Source organism: Gekko japonicus, unplaced genomic scaffold (assembly GCF_001447785.1).
Source record: "Gekko japonicus isolate JY-2015 unplaced genomic scaffold, Gekko_japonicus_V1.1 scaffold1326, whole genome shotgun sequence".
Taxonomy (NCBI): domain Eukaryota; kingdom Metazoa; phylum Chordata; class Lepidosauria; order Squamata; family Gekkonidae; genus Gekko; species Gekko japonicus.
The window spans coordinates 192,990-216,676 of record NW_015176012.1 but is presented as its reverse complement, the minus strand read 5'-3'; the positions used below and the strand labels follow the sequence as shown (position 1 = coordinate 216,676).

Below are 23,687 nucleotides of genomic sequence, written 5' to 3'. Positions count from 1 at the left end.
GCGGGGGCTCCAGGAGGCGGCCGCGCTCGGTTGAGGCGGGGCGTGCCGTTGTGGCCCCCCCGCCGTCCAGACCTTCGGGCGGGGAAGCCCCGGAAAGGGGGGGGGCTCCCTCCTCCTCCTCCTCCCCCTCCCGTGGCGGCGGCGGCGGCGGCCTGCAGCGGCAGGGCAAAGGCCGGCCCCGACTCGTGCTGCTGGGTCTGGGCTTTTGCGCGCGCCCAGAATTAAAACTTTGTGGTGGTGCCTGCTGGCTGCCCAGGGAAGCCCAGTGTGCCCAGAATGGTGTACTAAAAGGAAGGACAGGAGGGCCCACTGGAAACACTGGGAGGGAGGCCCTGCGAGGGAGGCCCACTGGGAAGCCTGGCAGCCAGGGACGCCATGGGGGGGCGGGGGGGCTCCACTGGAATACATTACGCCTCCCTGGACACGCCTCCTGGGTCCACCCCGGGGGCCCTCATGCCACTCTGGGCCCTGGCATCCCAGTCCCTGAACACTCCTCCTGCCTGCTACACCCCGGATTTTCCATTAGGGTCTCTGGGCCCAAATACACTACTCTGGGGATAGAACGAGAGGCCACGGAGTGGAATGAGGGCCCCAGGGTGTGCCAGGAGTGTTCTGGGACTGGGATGACAGGGCCCCAGGGTTGTGCAGTACAGAGGAGGAGAGGAGAACGACATAAGCTGCTTTGGCCCCCCCACTGCTGAACAGGAGCCAGCAGCCAGGCCTCCTCCTTGAGCCACGCATGTTGGGTGGCATCAAGTCACCTTGAGATGGGTGCCAGGCTTAGGGTTGCCAGCCCCCAGGTGAGGCCTGGAGATCTCCCAGGATCACAACTGAATTCCAGATGACAAATATCTATCCGCCTGGAGAAAATGGCTATCTGGCTGAGGCCTCTCCCCTCCCCAAACCGTGCCCTCCTCAGACTCCACCACAAAATCTCCAGGAACTTCTCAACCTGGAGCTGGGAACGCCAGCCAGGCCTGCTCCTCCCTCAAAGGCCAAAATGGGCCTGGAAAGTCTTGCCCCCCCCCCCTGACAGAGCCAAACCTGAAATATTGTGGTGGGCCCAGTCCAATTGTACAGTGGCCATTGTAGGACCAGGACCAGTTGCACACTGCTCACCAGGTGTGGCCGTGCAGTGACTTGCTGCTGCTCGGCCAGGCCACTTTGTATGGGTAGTGAGTCACGACTGGGACTGTCCCCAGCGAGCCCCCCATTGGGGGACATGACAAGGGAGGAGGCTTTGCTTTTGGCAGGCTGGTTTCTGGCTTCCTGTCAACCTCCATTCTTTTCTTAAAAGTTACAGGTGCTGTTCTGTGACCTGGGAGGAGGGGAGGGCTTCTGGAAGAAGAAGAGAAGAGAGTGGATTTATACCCCGCCCTTCACTACCCAAAGGAGTCTCAGAGTGGCTTACAAACTCCTTTCCCTTCCCCTCCCCACAACAGACACCCCCTGTGAGGTGGGTGGGGCTGAGAGAGCTCTTGACAGAAACTGCTCTTTTTCAAGGACAGCTCTTGTCAGCTTGCCCAAGGTCATCCAGCAGGTGCAAGTGGAGGACTGGGGAATCAAACCCGGTTCTCCCAGATTAGAGTCCGCGCACTTAACCACTTGCCAGGCTGCCTCTGTCAGTTTCAAGAATTTCCCCCCCTTTCTCTGCTGGAGTTGCTTTGTGTTGGATTTGCCCCCCCCCCCCCCCCCCGGTTGGATTTGTTCTGCTGTGATTCTCCGGTTTGACATTAGTTCTGTTGAGCTTGCACTGCCACAGAGGCACTGGGTTCTGCTAGGCATCTGTACATTGTCATTTGTTCTGTCGGGCTTGCAAAATCCGTCCCACACACTTGGATTTGTTTTGCTGTCTTGTGGTTCTCTGGATTCACATTAGTCCTGTTGAGCACGCACAGCCACAGTGCACTGGGTTCTGCTGGACTTTTGCACATTGCCACTGGTTCTGCTGGGCTTGCAAAAGAACCCCCAATGAGTTTCCACTGCAGATATTCTTTGGTTTGACTTTGGTTCTGTTTGGCTTGGCACATTGCCTTCTACTGGGTTCTGCTGGGATTACTGGCTTCTGCAATGGTTCTATTGGGTCTGTTGTTGATTCTTCCATGGGAGGCATTTGGCCAGGGATTGCTCTTTGTAGGGCTTTTGCCCTGGAAGGAGTTTGGAGGGTTCTCCCCCTCCATAAGAAATGATGGAGGAGAGCAGGGTGCACCCTGTTCAGGAGCTCACATCCTTGGTCCAATCTGCTTCCACCTAGAAAGGTTCCCCATATGGAATAACAAAGTCAAAAAATTCAGAAACTCCCCCCAAAATCTGAATCCAAATCCCATACCAGTATTTGGTATTCTGGAATATCAGGAATACCTATATTTTCCAGGTCCAATATACCCAAATCCAGTAAACACCTTTTTTCTTTTTTTGCACATCCTAACTACTCAAGCCTCCTAGACCCTAGTATGACAGCACACCACACCAGCTCTTTTACTTCCTATGATCTTAGGGACTAGTGTGGTTGTCTTAGAGAAGCCTTGGCAACTGTATGTTGTATGTTGGGCACAGGCATAGAAAAGAGAAACCAGGCCTATGGTTGAGGAGGTGGCAACCCTGAGCCTGTTTGCGGGGGAGGGTGGGATAAAAGCCAAAATAAATACATGCATACACACATCTTGGGCCAGGGAGGAAGCTGTTGGCCTTGCTATATCAGCCTAACTGTGCTCCCATTTGTGCTTAGCGGACTTGGAAGGAGGTGCGGCTTCTAAACAAGGAGAAAGCAGAGGGCAAGCATCTTAGGTGACTGCAGTATGTATAATGTAAGCATAATTATCTTGAGGCTACTGAAGACAGGAAAGGACAGCTGGAGGTCCCACGGTTACTGGAAGGTTGCATCAAGGAAGAAGCCTTGAACCATGAGGAAAGGCGGGTATAAATGTTTTAATGAGCAAGCAACATTACTCCCTCCCAGAAGAAAAGGGGAAGTCTAGCTTGGACCCAGCCGTTAGCTAGAGGGTCGCTTGCTCCCTCCTCCCAGGAAGAACCCCACCCCCACCGGCCAGCTGACCTGAGGCTGCAGGAGAGAGGGGGGCACACTGGCCTCGGTGACGGGCCCCCCAGGAGAGTGGCGCCACCACTCAGGCAAGAACTGCAGCCTCCCCTTCCCCCTCCCTTTGGGGGTCTTTTTCATTTTCACTTTGTAAACATCTGTCTTTTATGTGAGCCACTTTGGGAGATAATTATCTTAAAAGCGGGACCAAAATAAATATGGTACAAAAGTCCAAAGCAATCAATCAAGAGGAAAGCTTCTTAAAATGTCACGTTTTTAATATACATAGGTAATTATCCCATTGGCATACAAAAGATATAAATATAATTGATGTAAAACAAGGCACAGCGGAGTTCTCAGCAGCACAAACACAAGGCGGAGGCAAGAGAGAGCACACACACAACTAGCCCCCTCACCCGGCTGGGGCCCATTTCAAGGAGCAGCAAAAGCCGGCCGAGCACGGAACCAGGCTGGCCCACCCCCCACCCCACAGCTACAGGGGCCTATGAACTGCAGTCCCCACGGGAGAGGGAAAGGTATCACACCCACTCCCCTGTAGTGTAAACGTAAACCACAGGAGTAAAAACTGGCTGACACCAAATGCCAAGTTGCCTATAAACCTGAAAGAATGTCAGGAAAGCCAACAATATTTGTTGAACTGTATGGGAATTTAATAATAATAATATTCCAAAAGTCAGAAGTTAGGTTAGGAATAAGGACAAAAACTCAAAATAAGAGTAAGACTTTTTAATACTTGGTATAGCTGGCCATGGTGGCTCAGAGGTTAAAGATGCTGAGCTGCAAACCAGAAGGTCTGTAGTTCAGCAGTTTGAGACCCGAGTGTGCCGCATGATGGAGTGAGCTCCCACCTCTGGCCCCAGCTCCTGCCCACCTAGCAGTTCAAAAGCAAGAAACTGCAACCAGATAAATAGGTACCGCTTCAGTGGGAAGGTAACAGCATTCCATACGTCTCGGCATTTAGTCATGCTGGCTACATGACCATGGAAACGTCTTCGAACAGCGCTGGCTCTTCGGTTTGGAAATGGAGATGAGCACTGCCCCCTAGAGTCGGATTCAACTAGCTTTCAAGCAAGGGAAACCTTTACCTATAGCTGGAAAAACTGGCCAAGGAAATCTGCCCTCCAAGCAAATAAAGTACCCTCCTGTAGACCACCAACAAGATGTCTCAGAATCAGAAAACCACGGCACAATCAGCAAGGAGTACAGTCAAGCTTCTTTCTCCCAGGGACACAGAAGAGGCCTCATCCATAGCCCTTCCCCTCCTTCCTTACTGCTTTACCAGCCGTGGCCAAGGGGGGAAAGTGTTTCCCCTCATCTCTATAGAAGCAAGCAGGGGTTGCAGTAGAATTGAGAGTCATAGAGACTGACAGCAAATGAAGACTGCGTGTGTCCATGAGCTCAAAGGCTTTGCACATGAGTTCCGTCAGTACCAGAAACTGGCTCCCTGTAGATACAAACCATACAAGAGATCTTTGAGGAAACGTTTTGCCAACAAAGTAAAAATACCAGTACTATATTGTTTTACAAACTATGTATGCTGTTTATGCTCTTCTGTAAGTTTAATACTATTGACTATTACTTACTTTTGAGAAAAAATTAATAAAAATAATTAACAAAACAAAAAAAGAGCAGTCCAGAACTGGGTTGTGTAGCGGGGGGAGGGGGGATAGCGGCCAAATGTACTTCTACGAATGGAATCACAGTGCCATGATCATTCAGATTAAGAGGTTAAAATGGCCACAGTAGAGGAAAGCAAAGGGCCTCAAGCAGATCCAGGCAGTTGGGTTCAGAATGAGAGCAGTGATGAGAAGGATCTGAACATGATCATGGGGGTCACAAGACCTACAAACAGAGAGGACAGCTTAAACTTAGAGGATGGAGACGGCTGCTTGAGCCTGCAGCTGTCAGAGCCACAAAAAGAGCAGCCTCTGATCAACATCAAGAAGTTGGCCACCGATTATCACCTCCGTTCCACTGGGCGGGAACTGATGTGTTAGGCAGACTGAGGGATTATACCTACAGCACAAGTAGTGGGTCTGGATCCACTCTGGAGTCTCATCTGGAAGAGAAGCGCAATAAATGTTTGTTTCCATGTTCACCGCGGGAAGTGTGGGGCACGTACCCATGTGCCACAGCCACTACTTTCAGGAACAGAGTCTGAAGAAAGGAGCCAAATTAAGGTGACCAGAGAGGGAAACCAAAAAGCAGTAACTTTCCAGGTCCTGATGGCATACACCTGAAAGTTTTTAGGGAACTCAAAGATGAGATTGTTGATCTACTAACCTGTATATGTAACCTTTCACTAGATTCAGGCGCTGTGCCAGAAGACTGGAGGGTAGCAAATGTTACAGTTTGGTGTGGTGGTTAAGTGCGTGGACTCTAATCTGGGAGAACCAGGTTTGATTCCCCACTCCTACACTTGCACCTGGCTGGATGACCTTGGGCAAGGCATAGTTCTGGCACAGCTGTTCTTGAAAAAGAGCAGTTTGTGTCAGAGCTCTCTCAGCCCCACCTACCTCACAGGGTGTCTGTTGTGGGGTGGGGAAGGGAAAGGAGTTTGTAAACCGCTCTGAGACTCCTTTTGGGTAGTGAAGGGCGGGGTATACATCCAATCTCCCTTCTACACCAATTTTTAAAAAGGGGTCCAGAGGGGAACCAGGAAATTACAGGTCAGGCAGCCTAACATCTGTCCCAGGCAAATTAGTAGAAAATTGTTAGGTACACAGAGGGACAAAGCCTGCTGAGGGAAAATCAACATGGCTTCTGCAAAGGGGAGTCCTGCCTCACCAACCTTTTGAAGTTTTTTGAGAAAGTGAACAAGCATGTAGATAATGCTGACATGGTAGACATTATATACTTGGACTTTCAAAAGCTTTTTGACAAGGTACCTCACCAAAGACTCCTGAGTAAACTGGGAGTGAGCAGTGTAGTAGCAAAGTCTGACACAAAATTATTCAGGATGGTGAAAACCAAGGCTGGGTATGAAGGGCTTCAGGAGGATCTCCACAAATTGGGCAAGTGGGCGACAATACGGCAGATGAAGTTTGGTGTTGGTAAGTAGAAGGTGATACCACATTGGGATAAAAGAATCCCAACTTCCACTATAGGCTGACGGGGCCGGAACTTGCTGACACTGAGAGGGAAAAAGATCTCGGGGTCCTAGTGGAGAGAGCTCAATGGAAATGTGAACCCCAGCATGCTGCGGCAGTGAAAAGGGCAAACTCTGTATTGGAGATTATTAGGGAAGGGATTGAAGGTAAAATGGTACAGAGGAGGACAATCAAAATGATCTGGTTGTTGGAGCACCTTCCCCATGAGGAGAGGCTGAAGAGACTGGGACTTTTCAGTTTCTAAGAGACGACTAAGCCTGTGGGGGGAGGACACATGATAGAAGTTTATAAAATTGTGCACAGGGTGGACAATTGGGATGCTGCCATCCCAACGAGAGGGCAACAGCCTCCAGCAATAAAATCAAAGATGCAAACAGAGTTGTCTGTCATCTCATATACCGTTATTTGAATGGATGGTCCCAGAAGAGTAGTTATGAACCAAGACCAGTGGGGGGAGTAAAGGGAAATGGTGTAATCAGTCTTTCCCTTCAGACACTGACAAAGAACACAAGCCACAGAGGAAGCACTTTGATCCAGAGATGGTGTTTTTGGAATTAAGACAGTGCCGTAGCTTATCAAGGATGAAACATGATATGGCGTCTCTCAAAGGAGTTGGCTCAGGTGCCAACACCTACCAACTTGTCTAGGGATTGTATTCTCCCTTTTTCTTCTGCTTAAGGATACAGTTTAGTTTGTAAAAATCATACTGGAGAAACTGCAAGGAAGTCCAAGCGCATGGGTCTTGGCACTCAACAAATGCCGTGGGCAAAGCTGGTAGCTTAGAAGCAGAAGAGGAAGGTTTCTTCCTGAGAGGGGAAGAGCCCTGGCTGTCATGTTTCTCCTTGGCTTTACTTTAGATTGTTTATGATCAAATTCTGTGTCAATTCCAAGCTGGAACCTGATTGGATAAAACACTGAATGTGGAGACTAGAGGTACTGAGTTCAAACTGAAGAGTGCTAAAGGTATTGTACCTGAAGCCATGGAATCAGAAGCCCACGAAACTCACTCCCACAGCGGAGTGCACAAGGAAGGTGACCTCTAGTAGCACAGCTATTATAAAAAAAAAAACTCCCTGCAAAGCATGCGGTTTCCTGTGAATTTTAGCAGCACTTTCTGAACATTGTTCAGTTCATGTGCACAACCCGTGTGTGTCCCCCCTGCACAGACACTACAAAGACTCTGCCTTCTGCCAACCAAAACTTCTTTCCTGGACCAGCATGAGGATGCTTTTCTCCCCTCCCTCCCCTAATTTCTCAACAAGAAGCAAATCAAATTCCTGAGCAGTAGCCATGATATCCCATTGCAGCAAAAATAAACAAGAGTTTTGTGGCAACTTAAAAAGAGAAAGCTTTAAAAGAACCTTCAAATCTTGTTCATCTTCAAAGTGCCTCTTACATATTTAGTTCCATTATTTGGTCACTGGTTGAAACAAGAGTTCAAAAACCCTAAGCAGCTCTTCAAAGGAGCCTGGCCAGTCAGGGACACACCTCACCCAGCTCCATTCCAGTCAGCAGTTTTCAAGCAGGTGCGATACAGCAACAGGAGTCCCACTGTATCCTCTTCAAACCGACCAAAGACTTTAACCTTCACACACCCCTTTCCTGGAGAACAAAGCCCTACAACAAATAATGTGATCACCAGAGCAACAACAAGAACCAAGACCCATCCACCTCACTGACAAACTGGACCGCAGAGTAACGAGACAATTTTTTGTTACAGGCTAGCAAAACATCAAGCACACCGCCAGGCAGTGAAGGACAACAGAACAGACAGCGGAACTCCGTTTATGGGATTCCAGCAACAGGGGTTCTGACTCTTTTGGGCTTGGCTACTCCAGGGGAAGAACGTGACACAGAGCCTTCTCTCACAAACAGCCTCCCTCTCCTCCGTTTGCAACTGCAACAATGACAATCCATGTTTCCTCCTCAAATGTGCTCATGGAGCCTCACATATGGAAAAGGCAGCATTCTCCAGCTGGCTGCTATTGTGCCTCCCCGTCTGCTTCTGGTTAAGAAGCTCGTAGTTTCCCTTGAGTATCCTCACGTATGTCTCTTGCCACCCTCCACACATGCACACAAACACACACCACAGCCTGAACGTTAGCACAAGAAGAAAAACAGATGGAAGGCTGGAAGTATCATTTCCATCATTCACACGCTAGCTTGCTATCGAAGCTGGAGAGTCCAACGGCAAAGGCCTGAAGGGCACACAGGGGATAGTTGAAATCCAGGGTGAACACATCTTCAGCAACACGACCAAACTGCATCACAATATAGTCAGCTGGAGAGAGGGGGAAAGAGAGAGAAAATCAGAATCTGGCAACTTCAGATTATTTATTTATTTATTTATTTAAATGTATTACCCGCCCTCCCCGCGAACGAGCTCAGGGCGCCGTACAGATGGGGCCAATGCCCAATACATAAAACATTAAAACTGCATTTAAAAACATTCAATACAACTTAAGTGCTCGCCATAATATCTAACAAGGGAACAGATGACGTCATCAGGATAGTATCCTTAGTGGCCACAGCTCCACGCAGTACCACCATTTTAGCGCTCACGGCGAGTTGGTAATAAAGGGCTAGGACAGACAGTAATAGTCGTAGACAGATGGTAACAGTCGTGGCGGCTCCTACTCAAACGCCTGGCGGAAGAGCTCCGTCTTACAGACCCTGCAGAACTGTGCAAGGTCCCACAGGGAGCTCGTTCCACCAGGTAGGAGCCACCACCGAAAAAGCTCTGGCCCTGGTAGCAGCCAGCCTGGCCTCCTTGGGGCCTGGAGTCGTCAGATCATTGGGGAACATATGGGGAAAGGCAGTCCCGTAGGTATGTCGGACCCTGGCCATCTAGGGCTTTAAAGGTAAGAACCAGCACTTTGAAGCGAATCCGGTATGCTATCGGCAGCCAGTGCAGCGCTTTCAGCACAGGCTGGATGTGTGCCCCCCTAGGAAGGCCCATCAACAGCCTGGCTGCAGCATTCTGCACCAGCTGCAGCTTCCGGATTTGCGACAAAGGCAGCCCCATGTAGAAAGCATTACAATGGTCTACCCTCGAGGTGACCATCGCATAGATCACTGTGGCTAGGTCGTCGCAGTCGAGAAAAGGAACCAACTGCCGAGCCAGCCGAAGATGGTAAAAGGCCGCTTTGGCAGTGGCTGCTACCTGGGCCTCCATAGATAATGTGGAGTCCAGGAGCACCCCCAAACTCCTAACCTCCGACGCTGGCACCAAAGGCGCCCCCTCGAAGGTCGGGAGCAGGAGCCCCAACCCCAAATCACATCGACTCAAACCCAGGACCTCCGTCTTCGTTGGGTTTAGTTTCAGCCGACTCAGCCTGAGCCACCCAGCCACAGCCTGTAACGCACGGTTCAGATCTTCTGGGTCGGAGCCTGACCGGCCGCTCAACATCAGATAGAACTGGGTGTCATCCGCATATTGATGACACCCAAGCCCAACCCTCCGGGCAATTTGGGCAAGGGGGCGCATGTAGATGTTAAACAACATCGGGAACAATTCAGCCCCTTGGGGCACCCCGCATTCAAGGGGGTGTCTCTGGGACTGCTGTTCCCCTATCACCACCCTTTGTCCCTGACCTTGTAGGAAAGAGGCAAGCCATTGAAGGGCAAGTCCCTGAATCCCCACGTCGGCGAGGCGGTGGTTCAGCAACTGGTGGTCAACCGTATCAAATGCGGCCGACAGATCTAATAACAACAGTGCCGCCACGCCGCCCCGATCCAAATGCCTACGGAGGTCGTCAGTCAGAGCGACCAGTACCGTCTCTGTCCCATGCCCCGGACGGAAGCCAGACTGGAAAGAAGAATGGAAGTTGTTATCATGCTTTCCTGACTAGGCCCCCCCCGCCCCCCCCCACATCTCTAAGCTGAGAGAGCCCTGCAGCAGCCCAGTGTGACTCCCCCTCCTCCTCCCAGGCCCTTCAGGCTGCCCGCACGCACGGAGGCCCCAGCGCCTGGACCCCCTTTTCTCGTATTTGAAGAGCAGGCCATCCGTTGCTCCCTACACTCTGCAAGGGCACAAGGGATCCCCCTGTTTCTCTGGCCAGAGTGGCTGCCTCCCTCCCTCCCTCCCTCCCTCCCCCAGAGGTGTCAGACAAGAGACCAGGAGGCTTCACCAGACTGCTCAGGCAATGCACATCGGAAGGAGGAGCAGGTCCTCCTGAGGCCTAAGAAGCAGGTCCACATCACAGGTGCTAATGTGGCCTCCCAAAGCTGGCATGGCGAAAGAGACAGGCAGCATCCTGTGCCAGGTATAAGGTGCCAGCATGGAACAACTGGGCCGGGGGAGTATGGCACACATGACGGCAAGGGTGGTCTATGCACAACTGCGGCACGAAACTGGACATGGCAGAAGTAAGAAGTTGAAAGGAAGGATTTGGGCCACGAATGGATTGTTGAGGGGGGGGGGGGGGGGGGACGGCTCAAACACAGGTGGGACGACCAGCAATTCAGAGTGGCTGATTAAGGATTCTGAAAGCAAGAAGTGGAAAATGTTGTATGTTGGCATCGGGTGGCAAGCAGTGTCTTTAGAAGTAACTAGCTGGTCCTAGCATTGCCCTCCTCCCCACCAAAGCTGTCTTTTGGGGCGGGTGAGAAATTCTAGGTTGTTGAACAGGCAGTTTGGCTTCCCAGCCCCCACCGCAGCTCTTACGGTCATTTTCATGAACAATCTGGAAGTTCTTCACTGAGGCCTGGGTGACTCTCCCATGGAAGTTCAAGACATAAGATTGGGTATCATCATTCCACACGGGAGCCTTGTTGTGTAGCTCTATCAGGTTATCTAGGTTTTTATTTTGCCATTTTGACAATAAACTTTCAAGTTCCTGTGCAACAGAATAAACAGAGGGAAAAAGCACTCCTCATTTGAACGCACGGCTTCTATCCCACTTTTCCCAGCATTCATAGTGACCTACCTATTTTAATGTATTTTGTGATGTTTGTTTTTAATAGTTCACTACTTAAAAGTAGCAGCAATTTAAAACTTTAAAAGAACAAAAATAAGCAGCAATTTTAATTTTATAAACCAGCATTAACAAAACAAATAATCCAGGCACAGCAAAATGATAACGGGGGGGGCAGGCGGGGGTACAGCGGGGGAGGGGGCCGTGACTCAGCCAAAAGCAGAACAGAACAATACAGGCTCCATCTGGTGCTGGGCAAATCTCAAGAGGAAGAGGATTCCAAAGACGTGGCACCACCTTCAGCCAACATCACCAAACATCTCTGGAAAATCTCAGTGACTTAAGATTGGTGTATGCTGGCGTGCCCAGTTCAGCAAACTAACAACTGGACTCAGCCAGGCAGGTACATAGGCTTCTATATGGTTTTGCTTTTCTGTGTGGTGGGGTGGGGTTTTTTTGTATTCTTCACATGTGTGTTGTGTGCATGTATGTGCACCTGGAAGTCCTGGCAGCCTCTGGTGACTGACCCCCTCCTGGGGGCCCGGAGGCTATTCAGAGAGGTGGCTGAGTGAAGCCTGCCCCCGCCTCCCGGACGGCTGGTCTTCCAAGGAGGTCTCCCACCCAAGTACTAGCCAGAGTCGGCCCTGCTTGGCTTCTGAGACCTGAGGAGATCGGCCTGGCCTGGCCTATCCAGGTCAGGGCAGTTTTGGTTGGTGAGATCAAGGCATCCCCTTAAATTTACCTTACACATTGTTAATGTAAAGACGACCAGATGCTTCCTTTGAGAAGACTCTGGATGGATTTTTGCTGGCTTTTGTATTCCCAGCCAGCCGACTCCGTTCCTTGCTGCTTCTTCTGGGAGAACGTGGCGTCATCTAAGACGAGCACTAAAGTTAAGCTATGTGCCTACAGGCATTTTATACAGAGTGCCAGCAAGACCAAATTGTGACATCATGATTTGGAAAATCTGCTCCCCCTTTTTAAAAACTTGTAACACCCAGCCTAATGAAGAGTTCTGGTGAGCTCAAAAGCTCACTCAATGTTTTGTGAATTTGGTTGGGCCTACTAAAGGGTATTACATGAATATTGTTCTTGTTTTGAGATAAAGGAGCTGCGGTGGCTCAAGTGGTTAAGACGCTGAACAGCAGGCTGTGGAAGGTCAGTAGTTCAGCAGTTCGAGACCCAAGTGTGCCGCATGACGGAGTGAGCTCCCATCTCTAGTTCCAGCTCCTGCCTACCTAACAGTTCGAAAGCAAGAAATTGCAAGTAGATAAATAGGTACCCACTTCAGTGGGAAGGTAACAGCGTTCTATGTGCCTCGGTGTTTAGTCATGCTGGCCACAGGACCACAGAAACGTCTTCGGACAGCGCTGGCTCTTCGGCTTTGAAACGGAGATGAGCACCACAACCCTAGAGTCGGACTCGACTGGCTTTCGAGCAAGGGAACCTTTACCTTTTTTACCTTTGAGATAAAGGCCAGACACTGGTTTCTTAATAATCAATGAATGCTGATTAATAAGGTATGGCAACTTGCAGTTAGGGTAAAATTTGATATGACATGGTATCAATATCAATAAATACACATAAATCAATTTTATTTATTTATTTATTTATTTGATTTATACCCCGCCCTCCTTGCCGAGGCGGGCTCAGAGCGGCTTACAACAGTTCATAAAATACAATTAAATACAATAAAAGTCTATCATAGGCTTATAAATTACGGTACTTAAAATAACAAACATTTAAAATCATAGACACAGAAAACGTTGGAACATACTCAAGCAACAAGCACAGCAGTTCTTATAACATAGTCTAAGTGCCTGTTGGATGTCAATCCTTTCACACCAGCACAGTTCTCATTTAGTTTGCGGCGAACACAGGCTAGGAACCTTGATGGTAGGACCTCGGTTACAGGCTAGAAAGCCAGGGCACAGGGACACTCCCTGGTGTGTAGTGCAGCTCCTTAATCAAATACCTGGTGGAAGAGCTCCGTCTTGCAGGCCCTGCAGAACTGTAAAAGGTCCCGCAGGTCCCTGATCTCTACCAGGAGCTCATTCCACCAGGATGGAGCCACCACTGAGAAGGCCCTGGCCCTGGTTTCCGCCAGTCTGACATCCCTGGGGCCTGGGAGGGCCAGCCGATTTTGTGCCCTGGAACGCAGTGCTCTCCGGGGAACATGTGAGGAAAGGCGGTCCCTCAGGTATGTTGGTTGTATATGCGCTGTCAATGGGGTCCCAGGAAGGACCCTAGCCACTGCATTCTGGACCAGTTGTAGTTTCTGGGTCAGTCTCAAGGGTAGCGCTATGTAGAGCAAGTTACAGTAGTCTAACCTGGAGGTGACCATTGTGTGGATTACTCTGTGGCCAGGTCAGGGTGAGACAGGAAGGGAACCATTTGCCTGATCTGGCGTAGTTGGAAGAAACACCAGGTCTAGCAACACTTGTGATCTGGGCCTCCATCAATGAGGAGGCATCCAGAAACACACCCAGACTCTTGCCGGTCAGCACCGATGTTAAAGGTACACTGTCAAGAGCCGGGAGTTGGCACCTCAATCCTGGACCCTCCCCCCAGCCACAGAACCTCGGTCAGTTTCAGTTGGCTCTGCTTCAATCATCCAACCACAGCCTCCGGCCCTTCAGCCAAAAGGGATGGGACAGTGTCCGGCCGGCCGGCCATCAACAGACACGACAACCCAGCCAGAAGCTCCACTCCAGCTGGGTGAAGGGAGCTGATGAGGAAATCCCTACATGCCTGCAGGCATTTCGCACTTAAATTAATTCAAGACCTCTGGCAGACCTGCATTCTAAGGTCGTAAAAGAATCTGATGGTGTTCTGTTGGAACCTCCAGCTCTCATCTTTGAGAAACCTTGGTGGACCCTTCGGGTACCACGAGATTGGAGTTGGCCAAATGCTGTTCTGATCATCAAAAGGGAGAAGAGGAAGAAGATTTGGGAAATACAAGCTAATCTGACCTAAGCAGACTGTTGTTGTTCAGTCGCACACTCGAGCCAGACTCTCCGCGACCTCATGGACCAGATCACACCAGACCCTCCTGTCTTCCGCCGTCCTCTGAAGTTGGCTCAATTTCATGTTCGTTGCATCAATGACACTGTCTAACCACCTCATAGTTTGCCGTCCCCGTCTTCTTTGACCTACAATCTTTCCCAGCATCAGGGTCTTCTCCAGTGAGGGCTCCCTTCTCATTTGGTGGCCAAAATATTTGAGCTTCAGCTTCAGTATCTGGCCTTCCATGGAACAGTCAGGGTTGATGTACCTGAGGGGCTCATCTTCCGGCATCATATCTTTTAGCCTTTTGTTACTGTCCATGGAGTTTTCTTGCCAATATTGGATTGCCATTTCCTTCTCCAGTGGATCACATTTTGTCTGAGTTCTCCGCTGTGGCCTATTCGTCCTGGGTGGCCTTCCACGGCATAGCCCACAGCCTCATCAAACCACGCAAGCCCCCTCGCCACGTCAAGGCAGTGATCCAGTGATTAATCTGTACACATCTTGAAAACAATACACTGATGAGTAGAACTTGGCACAGATTTCTGAAGAACAAGTCCTGCCAAGTTAATCTTATACCAGTTTTTTATTGGTTTACTATTCTGGGGGATCACAGGACTGTTGTGGATATAACATCCTGAGGTTTCAGCAAACATTTGGTCATCTGATGAAATGGAGATGACAGCTCTGTCGGGTAGATTCCTGGCTGGCTCAAGAGCATTCAAAGAGTGCTCTTCAGTGGGGTGCCACTGAGATCTACCATGGGCCTGGTACTATAAGCCTGTTTTATCAATGACTTGGATGAATGGATGGATGGAAAAGAGTCCTTGTCAAATTTACCGATGACCCCACACAGGGAGAGGTATTAAACATCGCAGAAGACAGGCAAAATTCAAAATGGCCTTCTTAGGTTAGAAAGTTGAAATTCTGCAGAGCCAGATTTAAAGTTCTACATGTAGGCAAAAAGAATAAAATACATATGATTAGGATGGGGAGCATCTGGCCCGGCAGTAGTCTGGATAAAAAGGACTTGCAGTCAGTCACAAGATGAACATGAAGAAGACTAATGTGACTAAAGGCTGCACTAAGAAGAGCACAGAATCCATGTCATAAGTACTAAGAGTTCTATTCTGCTTTGCACTAGTCAGACTTCATCCACAGTTCTCTCTCAAATTCTGGGTGCTGCACTTTGAGAAAGACATAGACAAGTATTAGGATGGATTCAGAGGAGGGCAGACAAAGATGGTTATTTCCTGGAGGCATAGGGCCATAGGTACCACTGCTGTGGACTTTGTGAAAACACAAGGTACTGTGGAGAGGCCAAAAGGAAGGACCCGATCCTGGAAATGGAGGTCTCCATCTGCAAAGAGTAGATGTCGACTATGTTGTAGGCAGATCATTATATGAAAGTATGCATCTTGCAGATCTATAGGCGCCATCCACGTTCAAATGAGGTCACACCATCGATTTATACAGTTCACATTTGAGTTCTTTCAGAACTCTTGGATGTATGCCATCGGGGCTTCCCACCATCACGTTTCAAAACTATGAAATAGTGGGAGTAGAAGCCTTGGCGATGATCTGATGGAGGGACTTCTTCGATGGCTCCCTTACTCAGCAGAGTTTGAACCTCGTCCATAAGGAAGGTGGAAGGGGGAGTTGGCACAAAGCGAGGTGTTGGGGGAACCAAAACGAACTCTATGGTGTACCCCACCCCCCTTATGATGATGGTGAGGGCCCAGGAGGCTGTGGTGATGGTGTCTCACCCTGTATAGGAAGGATGAAGCCTGGTGCCCACAGGTGGGGTACATCGGGGTGGAGGGGAAACACCCCTGAGGGGAAGGGAGTCAAACAGAGCGCTTAGTGGATTGTGAAGGACATTTCTCAGACTGTTGTTTATTCCTGGAAAAGTTGGGCTGCTTTGGCAGCAGAGACTTCCTCTTCCAAGAATCCAAGGAGTCAATGGGCCATATTGGGAGTGGAGGAAAGATGGCTTCCACTGCCTTGGGTTTAGAGAATTTCTGGACAAGGTGGGGCTGAGAGAGTCTCCCAAGTCCCGAGCTCTCTCCCAGCTGCCATCCACGTTCTTCAGAGTGCCATCCGTAGAAGAGTGGAAGAGGCCCTCGCTGCTGAAGGGAAGATCCTCCACTTTCAACTGTATCGCAGGAAGCAAAGAGGTGGAACGTAGCCAGGCATGCCTGCATAATGCAATGGCTGTGGCAAGACATGGGGTGACGAGGTGACAGCATGCTTTAAGCCATTAATTCGTTGTTTCACGACCTTGGAGGCTTCAGATACCAGGACAGCTGCATGTTGCTCGTCTGGTGCTGGGAATTTGGCAATAAACGGTTTAAATTGATTTGCCAAGTGAAAGGAGTAAGCCAAGAAGTAGGAGAGGAAATTATGGACCTTTGCTATCCGGGATGTCAAAGCACACACTTTCCTGGCCACGGTGTCGAGCTTCTTCCCTTCATGGTCTGTTTGGTGTAGTGGTTAGGAGTGCAGACTCTACCCTGGGAGAACCAGGTTTGTTTCCCCATGCCTACACATGCAGCTGCTGCTGTGACCTTGGGTCAGTTACAAGTTCTTTCAGAGCTGTTCTCTCATGAGCAGTTTTTGAAAGAGCAGGGGGTTGGACTAGATGGTCTGCATGGCCCCTTCCAACTCTGTGATTCCACGAAGAGAGGAGAGCCAGACAGGGAAAACAGGGGAAAGCCCACCTGGCCTACCTGCCCAATGAGGAGATGAACTGGCATCGTAAAAACCTGAGCCAGGGATCAGTTCCTCTCCACGGAAATCTTTAGTAAAAGGCAAAAGATGTATGCGCTCTGAAGAGACACCAGAGTCAGCAGAACAATCTACTAATCAAAGGAATTCAGCTGATTCGAGTTTTTAAAAACTTAAGTGTGTTCCTCATTGCTAGGAAATAAAAACAAAGACACTACCCTTTTCAAGGCAAAAGACAGACCTTTGGAACATGGACTATCTGGTGTGCCAAGTCTAGAGCCAGTGAGGAGGACTAACTTGGTTTATCGAACTAGGAAGGATTCAGGAAATTCCTTTCTTGAAAATTCAATAGAAGAGAACCTTCTGTCCTCTTTTGCGGACCTACCCAGGAAAAGATCACTTCTAGATTAGAGCAACTATGATCTAAACGTTTATGTGCTAGCAGGAATTGCCAGCAACAAGTAAACACTGACTCTCCAAAGAAAAGAGACTCTAAAGGCCATAATTGGCAATGAACTCCCTCTCCATCTTCTACTTTAACCACAATTAGCAGGGAGAAGCAAGGAGATAAACTAAAAATTGCTCCACAAAAGGATGTACTATTTCATTCTCTCCCGAAGGGCAAACAAGGCACTACTGGACACACTTCAAATAATGGATGTATAGTCTTCGACCCAAGGGGCGAGCTAGAGAAATTACAATAGACCTGAGCCAGGGAAGAAAGACAAGAAGAAGAGATGGGATTGATACCCCGACCTTCTCAGAGCGGCTTACAATCTCCATTCCCTTCCCCTCCCCTCCCCTCCCCTCCCACAACAGACACCCTGTGAGGTAGGTGGGGTGGAGAGAGCTCTCTCAAGAACTGTTCATGAGAGAACCGCTCCGAGAGAACTTACGACCGACCCGAGGTCACAAGGGCTAGGTGCCAAAGGGCCTCATTAGCAGAGCTTAGAGTATCTCCACACAAGGGGCAGAATTCCTAAGTGTTCTGAGTTCAAAGATTCCACCCAGATGCTGTGACCTGTGGGACCCATCAAGGGGGCAGTAGGGAGGCTGGGGTGTGTTTGCTCCTCTAAGGTAACTGACTTGTGTTATGTTTGTTTTCATTTTCATTAGATCTGTATCTCATGATCTCCTAGCGATGACAGGGGAACAATCATTTTTTTAAAAGGGAGAAGTATACACACAAGGAAAGGCCTATGAGGGGAAAGACACAGGAACTCCTGAATCAGTAAAATCCAGGAGCCCTCTCAATCGGAGGCTCTCGTGGAGGAGGCAGTACAGAGACTGAGAGGGGTGAGTGAGTCCTCTCTCCTGGAGACAGAATTTTTCTGCCTCCAGGGATGACTGGGACGAGACCCCAAGCATGACAGAGCGTACTCCTCCCCTCAAGACAGAAGAGCAGCAGTGGAGATTTTAAGTTGGCAAAGCATCTTATGAATTCTGTAGCTGGCTTCTGGCATAAGTTTTAATTGTATTTCATTGTGTTAATTCAATATGGTTACCCACTAGGTTCAAGACTTTTTGTGGAAAAGATGGGCTTATGAATATTTTACACATATTATTATTAATAAAACATGCACACACATTCATTTTTGGGAATTTAAAGCCAATAAAAGACCACAGAACAGTGGCCAGAAAAAGAACATCACATATACTATGGACAAGCCCCCTTTTCTTATTTCCAGGGCAAAGCCGGAAATCCACTGAAGTTGGCTCAGATTTGAAATTCCACTTTCTCAGTTCATTGTAATTGTGACTAAACTCCAGACTTACATTTCGTGGCCTGATTGGAATCCTTTGGTGATTTAGATTCATTCCTGGAATGATGACCGACATTTTCCTGGGTCCCTTGAATCCTAATACATTGGTTTCCTTTTGGGAAAAAGGAAATAGAAGTTGAAGGATAAGATTAACAAATTTTACACTGTCTTCCCCAGTTCCTCAAAGATGCCTTGTAAAGGTTTTCCCAATAATCCCCAACATTCTCTTGCATTCCAGTATCCCCAGAAGGAGAAAACAAGATCGAGACTAGGGGGCGTGCAATTTTTTTTAATCAGTATTTTCCGGTTCGGGTCTATTAGACCCCCCCAAAAAATTGATGTTTTTGAAAAACCCTGGATCCCAATACTGGTATGGTATTCAGGTCAGGGATTTTTCGGAAATCCCAATAGACCCAAGAAGAAAAATATCAATTTTTAAAAAGCCAGCCTAATCCTGGAGCTGGCTGGGCTGCTCCTGTAGCACAGTTTAAACAACGGCCCTGTAGAACTCTTACTGCTGGGGTGTCAGGCTCCTTAGCAGGATCACACCACACAGAAAGCCTTTTTGAGAAGATAAGTGTTTTATTGGTAGTCCATTACTAAAGAACGAGTATACATCTTGTGTCAGGAATGGCCAGCAGTAAGATGGCCACTAACTTATAGTGTAATCAAACTCCTCCCCCCCTCCTAAGCCAAAGCCAATGAGTATATTTCGCGCGCGGGGGCTGAAGCTTGCAAGCAAGCAGCTGAGCGCTTAAGCCGTTAAGGTTCCCAGGCTGGTTAATTTGCAGCTGGGAGAAATAACAAGGTCAGGCCAGAGATAGCAGCCAGAAGCTAAACAGTCAGAAGCTGAGAATGAAGAGGAGGAGGTGCACCCCTCCACATTCCAACTCTATGACAGGGCTACCTGACATGGGGAAATTATTTTTGACAGAACTGGAGACAAATAATAAGGAATTTAGGTCCAGAGATAAAGTGAGCACAAATCTTCTTTTGCTAATAGGTGCTAACCCACAGGAACCTCATTCACAGGGGAGGGCTGTGGCGTTTGCTCTGAAGATGGGAAGTTGCTGGGAAAGGATTCCACCTGTGGGCACCTCAGGGATGATCAGGCCACTGTTGCTTGACCCGATCTTTGTTCACTTGGAAAAGATTCCTACTCACAGCCTGATCCTGGGCACTTTGTTTATTTTATTTACTTTATATATAGTCTACCTTTCTCACTGAGACTCAAAATGGATTACACAGTGTAAGTCAGTGCAATAATTCACATGAGACATCCAATAATGCAATAAGACTAGGATTACAGCAATTTGAAATGGAGCAAAAATAATCACACATGGTATGCCAAACAATGCAGAAAATAATACTACCAAGGTAGAAAGCAATGCAGTAAGAGCAGGATAATGCATACAGGAAACAGATAGTACATTATTTATGAATGTCAAACTTGGGTCCTCGTTTGTCATGTATTTCTGTGGTTCTCTGTTCCTTACCTGTATTGGGGCCATTGGGGGAGACAGATGGTGAGTGCATGTGAGTGTGTGGGAATTGCTTCACTTAGCTGCTTTGTAACTACTTTCTCAAGAGGCCTCCCAACTGGGAAGAATGAGAATGACCTTGGACGCCTGTCTCTGCTAGCTGGCCTGTCACAGACAATGGAACTGTGAATTCACAGGTGGGGGGAAGGAGCGCGTGCTTGGTTTAGGTGGGCTGAATGGATGGCATAATTAGACGAGTCATTGGGGAGGGCTGTTTGAATTAAGTATAACAACAGGACTAGTGCCAAACCCATTAGTTCTGACACAGACGAGTTCAGCTTGACACTTCTTCATATCTCAATAAACAACTCACTACCAGAGAGTGTTGTTGGGAGTGAGTTTGTTCAAGAACCTGACAATTTATTTATTTTAGTAGACTTATATCCCACCATCCCCACATTGTAGGCTCAGGGTTAGATAAATTTGATCTACAGAGTAAATTCAAGCTAAGCTAGAAAGAACAAACTACCAAGAGAGGTTCATATGAAATTTACCAAAAGAGCAGTGTGAGATGCTGTGCTGAGAAGAATAAGAGACAAAGACCTGAATAGAAAAGGAAATGTGATTAAAATTTTGAAAGAGGTACCATGGAGGATGAGACAGAAGAGAAAACGATATGATTCCCTCTCATCAGTATTGAAAGACAATGACATTTCTTATAGATGGCTGATCCCTGAAGGGCGCTTCTCATACGAAGGTCAGAGATAAAGAATAACTTCAATATTGAAAGGGCAGAACTTTTTGAAGAAATATAGGAAAAGACTTAATAGGGGAGAGACCAAAGGGAGAAATGGACAAAGAGAAGATTCAGAGGTTCAGTCAAATGACAGCTTGAGAGAATCAGAAACAGAACAAGAACGGGCCAAAGCAGCATCACGAATGGAAACAAGAGGACTGAGTAAGCAAAAACAAGTTGGTAGTAAAGTAAATACATGTGATAGATAGAGAACAAATTAGAATTCTTACAATTAATGTGAACAGACTTAATTCACCGCAAAAGAGGGAAAGGATATTCTTACAGCTGAAAAAATTATTAAATCTGGACATAATTTGTTTACAAGAAACTCACATCAGACAACTTGATCAACGCTTATTAGAGTGCAATAAATTGGGAAAAACGTTTACAGCTTCAGATGCAAAGAAGAAAAAAAGAGGCCTAGTAATATATATTAAGGAGAAACTTAACCCTAAACTTATTTACGCCTCTGAAGATGGTAAAATATTGATGGTTGAAATTCAAAGAGAAGGGGGGGAAAATAGTGAACAACATCTATGTACCAAATGACCACCAAGAAAATTTTTATAAGGATCTGGAACAGAAACTAGCAAGTTATGAATATGAAGAGCACTGACTGATTGAAGACTATAATGCAGTTTTTGACAAAGTACAGGACAGAAAAACAGCTAAACAAATAAAAAAATCTGGAACACTCTTGCCAAAGCCATTTTTACAGAAGAATATAATTTGGTTGATGCTATCAGGCTTCCCAATCAAACATTCAACAATGTTCCTTTATAAGTTTCTGTTTATTGAAGTTAGTACTTGAGATACCATGAGCTCTCGTGTCAGGAATGACGGGTACCAAAATGGTAGTTACAATTATACCCCCTTCAATCCACACACCCTGATATGTTAAGCCAAATAAGCAAGCACCTGCGAGAGTGGGCTAAAACCAGCAGTTATGTTCCCAGCGGGAAAAGCATTCTAGGCAGAAGCAGCCCTTCAAGGCCACTAGGCAGATAACAGAGACAGCAGAGATGTGGGGGTTGAGCGGTGAGAGGGAGAAGACGGGGAGGCCCAGTACCCCTCCAGATTCCATGACATGGGAGCACAGATCCTGCCCCCCCAAGACCCCTCCCCCACCTTTCCCGGAAAAGCGGGAGTGAAAGTCCTGAAGGAGCTGAGGAGCGTTGACATCCAAGGCCTCCACCCAATCACGATGTTCCGGGCCAAAATCAGTCCACTCCACCAGATAAAAGAGACAGCCCCGCCTCATTTTTGAATCCAAAATACGAGAGATTTTATAATGCAGATCACCATTCACCATCGGGGGCGAGGGGGGGGGGGGGGGGAGGAACGGTGAGGTCGCCAGACATTGGGCCCTGGATCCCTTTTCAAGAGACTGAAGTGAAAAACAGGATGCAAATGTTTAAGGATTTTAGGGAGGGCCAGTTCAACAGTCACCTCATTGATTTTCCGAGTAACCTTAAATGGGCCCACATACTTCCACCTCAACTTGCGGCTCAGTTGCAACCCTTTAATGTTCTTGGTGGAAACATACACGGAGTCCCCTGGTTGAACATCCCACCCCATAGTCCATTTCTTGTCAGCCTGTATCTTATAAGCTGCCTTGGCTGCCTTCAGAGACTTCTCCACCAGGGGCCAAGCCTTACGGAGATTCCCACACCAGTCAGCCACCGCCCCCCCTGCAAGTCATGGTCCGCCAAAAAGGGGAGGGGGGCCCCTTTGTAGCCATAAACTGCCATAAACGGGGAGACCCCCATGGAAACGTGCACAGCGTTGTTGTAGCAGTACTCCGCGAAAGGCAAGAGCTCTACCCAATCATCCTGCTGGTAGTTGGTGAAGCAGCGCAAAAACTGTTCCAACGTTTGATTCACCTGTTCCGTTTGCCCATCCGTCTCGGGGTGATAAGCGCTACTCAGAGCCCGGTCTGTTCCCAGGGCTTTTATTAGTTCTCCCCAGAACTTGCCTATGAATTGAGAGCCACGGTCTGAGATCACTCTACCGGGGGGGGGGGGTGCAACCAAACAATGTGCCTTGGCCAACGAACGTGCAGTCGTGAGGTTGCCAAATGGGACAAAATTTGCCTGTTTGGAGAACAGATCGACCACCACCCATACTACCGTCTTACCCCTGCTCAAGGGGAGGTCCATGATGAAGTCCATGAATACGACCTCCCATGGGCGGTTAGGGGTGGGGAGGGGTTTTAACAGCCCTGGCAGTTTCCCGGGCCAGGGTTTACACATCAAGCATATTTGACATGAATGAACAAACAAGGAAATGTCTTTGCACATGCCCATCCACCAGAACTGATGCTGTGCCAAATGCAGAGTCTTAACAAAACCGAAGTGGCCAGCCAGCTGCACCCCATGGGTTGCAGCCATCACCTCCCCCCAGAGAGATGAAGGCACAAACAGTCTATGCCCGTTATCTCTCTGTTCCAAAGAACCCTCTGACTCCACCTCCATTTGATCGGTTTCCGAAAATGCTGAGGCAAACTTCAATTCCCAGTCTGCCCTGGGCTCCTCTTTCTGGACCGCCACCTTCTGGCGGGTCACAACAGCTCTGCCCAGTTGGGTGGGGGTGAACATCGAGTCAATGACACGTTCCCGCTGGCTGTCATGTTGGGGGAGGCGTGACAGTGCATCAGCCAAGGAATTGGATCTCCCTGGGAAGTGACGCAGGGTAAAGTTAAACTTAAAAAAGAAATCAGAAAAAAAAAAACCGCCCCCCCCCCCCCCGCAATTGTTTGGCATTCAAGTTGCGGGGGGTGCACAGCACTTCCAAGTTTTTGCGATCTGTCCATAATTCAAAAGGAACTCTC

General features: G+C 48.4%; 1 protein-coding gene across 1 annotated transcript in view; it reads right to left on the bottom strand.

Annotated features, from left to right (window-relative positions):
- Positions 1 to 7,859: 7,859 nt before the first annotated feature.
- Positions 7,860 to 23,687, bottom strand: part of TULP3 (tubby like protein 3) — a 64,382-nt gene continuing 48,554 nt past the window's right edge. The window contains exons 10-12 of the mRNA XM_015426539.1: positions 18,594 to 18,692; positions 10,835 to 11,006; positions 7,860 to 8,449 (exon numbers count right to left, since the gene is read on the bottom strand). Coding sequence (XP_015282025.1) covers positions 8,316 to 8,449; positions 10,835 to 11,006; positions 18,594 to 18,692 — 405 coding nt within the window. The 3' untranslated portion in view covers positions 7,860 to 8,315. The remainder of the gene's footprint in view (positions 8,450 to 10,834; positions 11,007 to 18,593; positions 18,693 to 23,687) is intronic.